The 8,799-nt window shown below is 35.6% G+C and overlaps 1 protein-coding gene across 1 annotated transcript in view; it reads right to left on the bottom strand.

Moving 5' to 3' along the window:
* Positions 1 to 8,799, bottom strand: part of FSIP1 (fibrous sheath interacting protein 1) — a gene marked incomplete at its 3' end in the record, with an annotated part of 78,432 nt that overhangs the window by 43,758 nt on the left and 25,875 nt on the right. The window contains exon 10 of the mRNA XM_009699470.1: positions 7,864 to 8,001. Coding sequence (XP_009697772.1) covers positions 7,864 to 8,001 — 138 coding nt within the window. The remainder of the gene's footprint in view (positions 1 to 7,863; positions 8,002 to 8,799) is intronic.

The following is an 8,799-nucleotide window of genomic DNA, read 5'->3' as shown; positions in this document are numbered from 1 at the left end:
ACTATAAATATAAAGACAATTATAGTGCAGATACAGTTAAATTTAAATCGTGTTAGAGAAACAAAACAGAAGGAGATCAAATAATGACTATAAATAGCACTATATGAATTTAGAGGTGGGTGGGTAGTCAAAGATGGTTTGTTTGTTCTTTTACGAAGGCAAACACCATAATATAAAGGAGAAAAAAAGGTGAGAAAGCCCAACTCTACAGAAGAAAATTAGATCATCTGCAAGATATGGGGAAAGAGAATGGGAACAAATATAGTAGTTAGAAGAACCAAAAAAAAAAAAGACAAAAGGCTTCCCATGTTCATATTTAGCCGAGAGAAGTACAAGAACGGAGATGCTTCTCAGTTTTCTCTTATACATTCTGACTCAAACAATTAGCAGAGTCGTTGCCTTCAGTGGAAACCCTCTACATTTTGGGAGTAGGAGGATCAGTACATTTAATTGACAGAGAATTTGATCATTCCTATCTAGAAACCCACTATGTTTAAAGCAGGTCTCACTGCAGGTATCAAATTCCAGCAATGCTTTCTCATAGACAGTATCAACACATAACCAATACTTACAATGTAAGCTGGCAATGTCACTTACCATCATATAGATGTAGCTCAATTTAACTGGCTCCAGCATCTATATAAATATTATCTTAATAATTTTCCATATAAAATAGAAGCATCCTTAAGATTTTAACTGATTAATATTTTAACATAATTTAGTATTAAGAATTTAACATTTATATAAAAAAATTGAATTATATTAAGTCTTAAAGCAATTTATAGTTTTCAAATTATTTATTATAAATACTTTTAGTAGCTGCTTCATTCTTGTCTGCAGTACTGTGAAAAGCAATCAATAAATAGGAAATTTATTTTAATCATGAGTGAAACATTTAAATGTTGTCAGTCTGCTATTAATCTTATTGCTCTCTTCATGTGTGTAGCAGGTGTTAAACGAAGAAAATAAGGTTTTCACACTGACATCTTCTCCCAGGTGGAAATGCTACCACATTTCATTCTAAAACAATTTTGTACAATCACATAATGAGAAGGAATTCTAGTTAAACTTGAATAAACAAGATCTATTTGAAGCTTGGCAACACCTTGGCAAGCAACTTTAGGACCTGGTAGATACTGTCTGAAGGAATAACATAGAAAGTGGTACATCTCAACCTTATTTAGATAAGTAGCCCTTTTTTCCTTTATTTGGTGCTATGAAATACGTGTTATGAAAATGTTTTATTAAACAAGTTCTACTTTTATGGACAAACATATGCTTATTCTGAAACCAGCCACTACATGATATTATGTGAATTGAAATAGAGATGTTTGCTATTTATATGTTACTGCACAGCATATTGGAAGAATCTAGAAGGACCACCAATGCACAAAGTAGTTAAAAAATATGGCTATGTCCCTGTGTTCAAAAGTATTGGCAATTAATATCTGCACACCCTGTGACTGAAAACCATATTACAGGATCGTCTAGTTGACAAATTACTCTCCAAATACATAGTATGACTTTATCTTGCCCTCTTCTTTCCTTTAAAGGGGAAGAAAGGAAATATGGTAGAAGTCAGGAACAAATTATTCTCTTTTTCAGGAAGCTGCCTAATACAAATTCAGGATCAAGTGCATTGAATTCAATCTGTTTCAGAGAAAAAGCGAGAATAAAATCATGTATAACAACAAACCCCTTCATCATCCTGATGCAGGGTAAACCATGAATTTTAATTACCTGCAGGTTATCAAAGCTCTTGACAGCATTGATATATTTATTATTTTTGTTCTGCATCATCCACACCCACTGCTCACCCTCCTGCAAAATTCAGCTATTTGGATAACACAATATGTGTACTTTCATATTATGAGATATAAAAAAAGATCTCAACAATTAACAATCGCATTCTGCATTTGGCCACTAGATCGCGTAATTATTTGTGAAAAAATAATTCCTAGAGATATATGGACATCCGATGATAAATTTAAATTTAAGACTAGCCAAACTAGAATTAGCTTGTGTTTTAAAAGTACTTACTGCAAGTAAGCAGACTTTTTTTTAAAGTATGTATCAGCATCTCAGTCATGCTAAGAGGCAACACTATTTAAACATATTTGTGTGTATACACACAATTATATGCATATACATTCAATATGCATTTGAGATACTTTAGAATTTATATATTTAACCAAAACCCAAAACCAGGCACCTGTGGCTAGATTTTGGCAGGAAAGAATCAACTTCCCATGTAAGACATTTGAAATAAACACACATATAGCCAGTGAAGGTGAAACTATCTTACTTAACAGCTTGCTTGGATGTGCATCTAAACCTACTGTCTGCTGTCAAGAAATTCAACACATGACCAAACATGCTACTGGATTATCGCTAATGGCCAACTAGTACAAGCCACAATTCAAAAATAACTACATTTATTATTCCTTCTATATAAAATTCTTTTCATTAATGCTCAGCAACACACATTTGGCAGCTGACCATTTTTTTTGAAGCAGCAGTTAACAATGCAATTCACAAAACAAAGATAAGCTCAGTGGTTTCCAGGAAACTGAAAGATGAAAGAATGTGGAGAGAGTCAGCCATGGTTTCAAATGAAGAACAAGTGAACTAAGGTCAAACTAAAACCTAAAAGAAATTCAGCAAGGGCCCAGAAACCATGGTACAGATACATTTCAGTTGGATTGAAATTTCACAATGCATTTCAACAATGCATACAATACATGCTTTGGTATATTAATTCACTGGGGACAATTTTTTCAAAATAAAGGAGGAACTCAGATTCCAAAGCCCTTAGTTTCACTACTTCAAGCGTAATACTTAGCAGACTTTCTGGTTTTAATATTGATTGTAAAGTATGTTGAAGTCTTATCTTCCAGCTTTGTTTTGTGTGCTCAGTCCCAGACGTAGCTGAAACCATGAAGTCTCACAGCACACAGGAGGTAAAGTGTAGTGGAAGAATCCATAAACGCTATCATTTCAGAAGCCAGCACCTACTAAATAGCCTGCTCCAGAAATATGATGAAAGCATTCCTCCCTCTTCAAGAGAAGGTAAGAGTAAAGCTACTATTATATGAATCTATTTGAATAATTCATTTCACAGTAGTAGAAGAAATACAGCATTCTACCATACATACAAAAAAATAGTAATGAAGTTACCTTTATACCTACTGCAAGTTAATCCCTAACACACAAAGCTAAATTCTGCTTAGTTAAACTATCCGTAATTTCCACCTAGGAAAAAAACCCAAATAAACAAAAGAAACAACAACAAGAAGAAAAGATTTTATCTGAGGGATTTTTTTAAAGTACATTTCAAAAAGTAATCTCTCAGACATTATATTTATCAAATACTACATTTTAAAATTATAAAGCCCAGTGTAACCATGCATTCAGAAAAAACATTCCTAATTGCTGACAAATCACCTCCTCTACTCAGAGCCGAGAATTTATTTCCAATTTTATGCAGCAAATTACAGTAGTTTAGGAAAGAGTAAAGGAGAAATTTAAATGCAACATGAATTTGAAAAACGTGAATTTTAAATAGACAATTTAATTAGCTAAGCTAGAAAAATACCTGAACATTAAAAGCTGCACACCTGGAATCTTGCCAAAAGTGAGAAGCAATCTCTCACAACCTGTATTTTATACCTCAGAAATGACAACATTTTCACCAGTAATAATATCCCCCAAAACCATGCCTAGGCATTCTTCCTCTGATATACAGTGAAGAGTGCCACCTATTGAATAACAAACAGTATTTCCAGAAATCATTAAATTATTCTGGAAACATGCCATCTACACACTTCCCCTCTCAACACAAGCATTCAGTTTAGCTTTTCATCATGCAGTTTCTTGGCAGAGAGCAGTTTTGCTGCTAACATTGTTACAGAATTGATGGCCAAAATATTACTTTCATATAGAAAGAAGGTGCCCAGTCCAGACTTCATAAGAGTTATCTGATTTTCAGACATTCCCATACAAAATAAGAAAAATTTTGTTTAATTATATATGTTGCATCAGAACGAGATACCATGCTGTTTTGTCCAATCTTCTCTAGTAATAACTGTATTTTCCAAAAATAAGATTAGAAGGTATCAAGGACACAAAACTAAAAAAAGCACTATTTTCTGAAGGCTGTTCCTTGTTCACACAAAAAAATGTACATTTTTTTTAATTTTACTTTACTGTTAGAAGGAAAAATCTACTTTCATTCAGAGTTGAATATTTCTTTGTTTACACTGGCAACCAAAGTAGCTCGCGGAGGACCTAATACACAAACATTTCATATCCATATGCTGTGATCTCAGAGTCATGCTACAGAGCAGCAACTGCTAAGAAGACACAGTACGTCTCCCCTGAAGAAGCCTTACCAGGTGCTGCATAGCATGCAACAATCCAAGTCTGGTCATGAGTTACACATTGGTTCAGGAGACATATTCTATGTTTATGAACACTGTAAATTAACATTACAGTCTATCAATTTAGAGTTCTAAATACACACAATCTAGCCAAGGAAAAATGTGTGCTATGTTGCAAGAGTCTGCGTGTAACATGATACCAAACAACACTGCTATAACCCAAGCAAGACTTGGAACTGACCTATTTATATACAAAATATTTGAGTGAGTCAGCAGCCCACTGCATTTCCCAGGCCTGCTGCAGACTATCATACAGTTCCCAGACATACTTCCTCAGATTGTGTTTGCCTCATGAACAAGGTCAGTAGTGACAAAAAGTGATATAAAGGTCAATGACTAGGAAAAGATGACAATACACAGACTTATTTTATCTGTTTACCCATTAACCTATTCAATACACTGAAGTTCCACAGGATTCCTCTATTCATTTGCCTCCCATCTTTTAACTGTTTAATATAATAGAGCAGTGTATTAAAATGAAGTTCTACTATTGTTTTGGTTCTGTGAACAGATAAGAGCTAAATATGCTGCCTTACTGTAGTGACACACACACACACAAGTGAACAGCCTCTAAAGCAATCACTGTCTCCTTGTCTGAAGTCTTTGTTCCCATACTCCCTAAGTACTCCATATTGGCTGTGCAGTTCCAGCACTGCCAGCATAAAACCTGCATATGCAGATAGTGTCTGAAGTTCTTGCAACTGTAGCAACAGTGCTATCAGTAATTGAGATTATACCACTGTGGTTATGCTGTTATCTGAATCACAAAGCTTTTGATCCGCACTGAATATCCCTTTTTGAGGGCGACAAAAGATAACTGGAACAGTATTTGTCCTAACTTCGGTTACTGCAGAAGGTAAGCTTACTGCTGAATAAAGACCTCCACAAGCCAAAGGTAGACTACATGGATTTTTGATCTGACACAAACTCATATATTTAGGTTTTTATGACTACGTGAAAAACACTAAAACCAGCTACACACAAGAAACAAACTTCTACAATGCACAGCCATGAAAAATTACAGTTTTCTTTCAATGTAGTATAATAAAGATTACCACCCGAGAAATGCATAAAAATTCTTGACCCTTTTCCTTTTAGGATCAAAAAATCACCCTGGGGAGGGTGAGTATCAGGAGGTCTCTAGTCCAAACTCTTGCTCAAAGCAGCATCAGCTTTGAGATCAGATCAAGTAGCTTATGGTTTCATCTACGCAGGTCTGCAAAATTTTCAAGAATGGAGATTTCACAGCCTCTCCATGCAGCCTGCTTCCCATTCTTAATTACTGTCAGAGGCATTATTTGTTTGGGGCTTTTTTCCCTTTAAATCCAGTTGGAACCTCTTCATTTCTATTTATGAATATTGTCTCTTGTTCTCCCACCAGGTAACTCAGTAAAGATACTACAGCTTCGTCTTCTCTGTAATGTTCTCTTTGCTATTGGATAGCTACTGTTACGTCTGCCTGAGCCATCCCTTCTCCAAGTTAAACAAAGTCTCCTCAGCTTCACAGGTCAAGTGCTTTGGCCCCGAATCATCTCAGTGGCCCTCTGCTGAATGTCCTCAGCGGTGTCAACACCTTTCTTTACTGGGGAGCCCAAACCTGGATGCAATACTCTAGACACAGTTCAATGAGTACCAGGTAAAGGGGAGTAATTACTTCCCTTAATGGATTGGCTATGCCGATGTCGATACAGCCAAGTATGCTGTCAGGCTTCATCACTGCAGGGCACGCTGCTGGCTCCATGTGTAGTCAGTCTGTTGTCCACAATGGTGCCAGGTCCTTTTCAGCAGGGCTGCTCCCTGGCCAGCCAGGCTCCACCTTGCACCGTTAGAGGGAGTTATTTCTCTCTAACACAGAACTCTGCATTTGTCCTTGACAAATTTCATACAGTTCCTGTCAGCCCCCCCGCCTCCAGCCTAACTCCCAGTAAGCAGCAGTCCTGCCCTCCAGCTTACAGAGCAGATCTAGTCATTTCAAAGGCGGCAATCACGTTGGACAAGCATGACTTACCCTCAGTAAATCCATGCTCACTATTCCCAATCACCACCTTCTTCATTTGCACACCTCTTTTATGTCAATTACTTATAATGATGCCTCTTGCTAATATACCAAAATACTTGGGGTTTCCTACTGAAAATCCAGCTTCATCAGGTCACCCATGCCAGCTGTCATCTCACCTCAGTCTCTCATACACTACTGTACTGTTGGTCTTCTCCACATAGCACACTCTACAGAGAAACAAAAGCTTTCTCATCTCAAAGTAGAAAAATAACACTAAACAAAGACGTTAAAATCTTAAAAATATGTCTATGTATCCAGGTTTTAACCTTTACTGCCAGCTCAGCAATGCAGTAATGTTGTTAAAAAAAAAAAAAAAAATTTTTCTTCTTGTGCTCTTAAGAAGATCTATGAGAGGTCCAATATAAAAACAAATACCAACTTTGGCCTTCAGGCCAAACAAATGTCAACTGTATCACCTCAGGACTCCCGTTTGAATTCATCTGTTTTCTAATGTTTTATGTATTTTCTCCCTAATTCTCTTCTGTATAGGCTGCTTTATAGTTCTTTCAGCAAAGATCAAACAGCACATTTACAATGTATATTTAAAAACAGGTATAAAGATTCCTGAAGTCCTTGAGGTTCCCATCACTAACTTTTAGTTAAACTTCCTTATTGTAACTTGACAGTAATGTAATACATTATACTCACTGAAAGAGAAAAGAATAGTAATACATTACTTCAGAGAGGTACATAAGTTTTGGGTTGTCAGTCCTGGCTCTATGGCTCAAAAATAAACATAATTTCTGCCTAGTAGATTAACAATAGGATCCTCTTGGATTTTAGATTGCCTTTTCCCTAGCCACTTCTACTCAAAGTAGTAATAAGGATGAGATGTGATGTACTTTTTCCAAAACAGTAATAGTTTTTTACTACCATTTTACTTACATGCTTTTATTTTAAAGGTCCTTGCACTTATGAAATTCATGTGTTAAATGAAAATTAAGTTACAAAAATACACAAAATTAATTCAGCAAAACTAAATCACACCATAACTTAGTGTATACAACATTCCCACCAGACCTGGTCCTTCAAAGAACACTGAATTACATGAGCCATAAAAAAAATCCTTTTAGGACATATTTACATATGATTCTGTATGTTATCCTCCTCTGCGGAGGAAAAGAGAATAATTTCTTTCACTTTGAAAGACACCATGTTAATGGGAAACATGCATTATGACTGAAAAATATGTTTCCCAGATTAAGAAAAATTATTTGAGACTTTTGCTTGTATATTTCTTTGGGGATACCTTCAGGAATTTACACAAAGTTGTAGAATTTGATTTTATTTTAAGACACGTGGAATGATAAACTCTGAAGTTTTCAAACTGAGGGGAGAAAAATACAACAAAAACAGGAGACTTACAAGATTTCTCTCCAGGGATTTCAGCTGATGATCTATTTCTTTCAGACGATTTTGTTGATCACGTTGTTCCTTATTGTCTCGCAGAACCTTTTCACCTGGAAGTGCTCCTAGGCTTCTGTTTGCATAAACCAGAGACTCCTGACAAAAGGAAGAACGGGCGGAAGTTAAACATATGACTTCATATTGCTTCAAAGCCAGATGATTGTTCTTTTGATTTCTATTAGAAAAACATTGAAATGTTTAGAATAACATGTTAATTTCAAATTTTGCAAATGCGTAATTTTCATTATGCGCATTTTCAAATACAACAGCTAAACGTCAGGCTGGCCTTATTTCAATAAAAGAATTCTTCCCCTTCACATTAAGGGGAATTTCTTAGTCTCCAGATCTAACACTTTGATGCTTAAATTCTACTAAAACAATAAAAATGCACTGAGAATCAAGGAGACTGAATGAGGGGTTCAAAGCTTGCTCCTATTAACCATACTGGGATCAGAATTAGGTCAGAAGGGAAAGGAAGAACTGAACTGAAATGACTGTAGGTTTTGTTTACTAGATATCAGGGTAAATGACAAAGGGCCCTCTCTCTGTAAGTTGGAGTTAGATGCACAACCATTATCAAATATTTGAGTTACACATTCTCACCTTTAAGTAGCTCTGGATCAGATTCTGAAGTTTGTATCAGTCCTGAATACATTCAGGTTCAATATTACATGTAACTTAGATCATTAAGAACAACAAGTATTGGCAAAACAGTAAAGTTATGTTGTAATTGGAAAAAAACAGGGCTTTCTCTTGTAAACCAAAGATCCTATAGAAGAACCCAACTAATCCAAAATCTGTTAGAGGAAAAAAACAAAAAAAAACAAAACAAACAAAAAAAAAAAAACCCTGATAGTCAATTCAACCCAAAGGAACATGAGCAACCATTTAATA

Source organism: Cariama cristata, unplaced genomic scaffold, assembly GCF_000690535.1.
Source record: "Cariama cristata isolate BGI_N322 unplaced genomic scaffold, ASM69053v1 scaffold7054, whole genome shotgun sequence".
Taxonomy (NCBI): Eukaryota; Metazoa; Chordata; class Aves; order Cariamiformes; family Cariamidae; genus Cariama; species Cariama cristata.
Note: the sequence above shows the minus strand (reverse complement) of the source record. Positions and strands in the feature narration are given on the sequence as shown.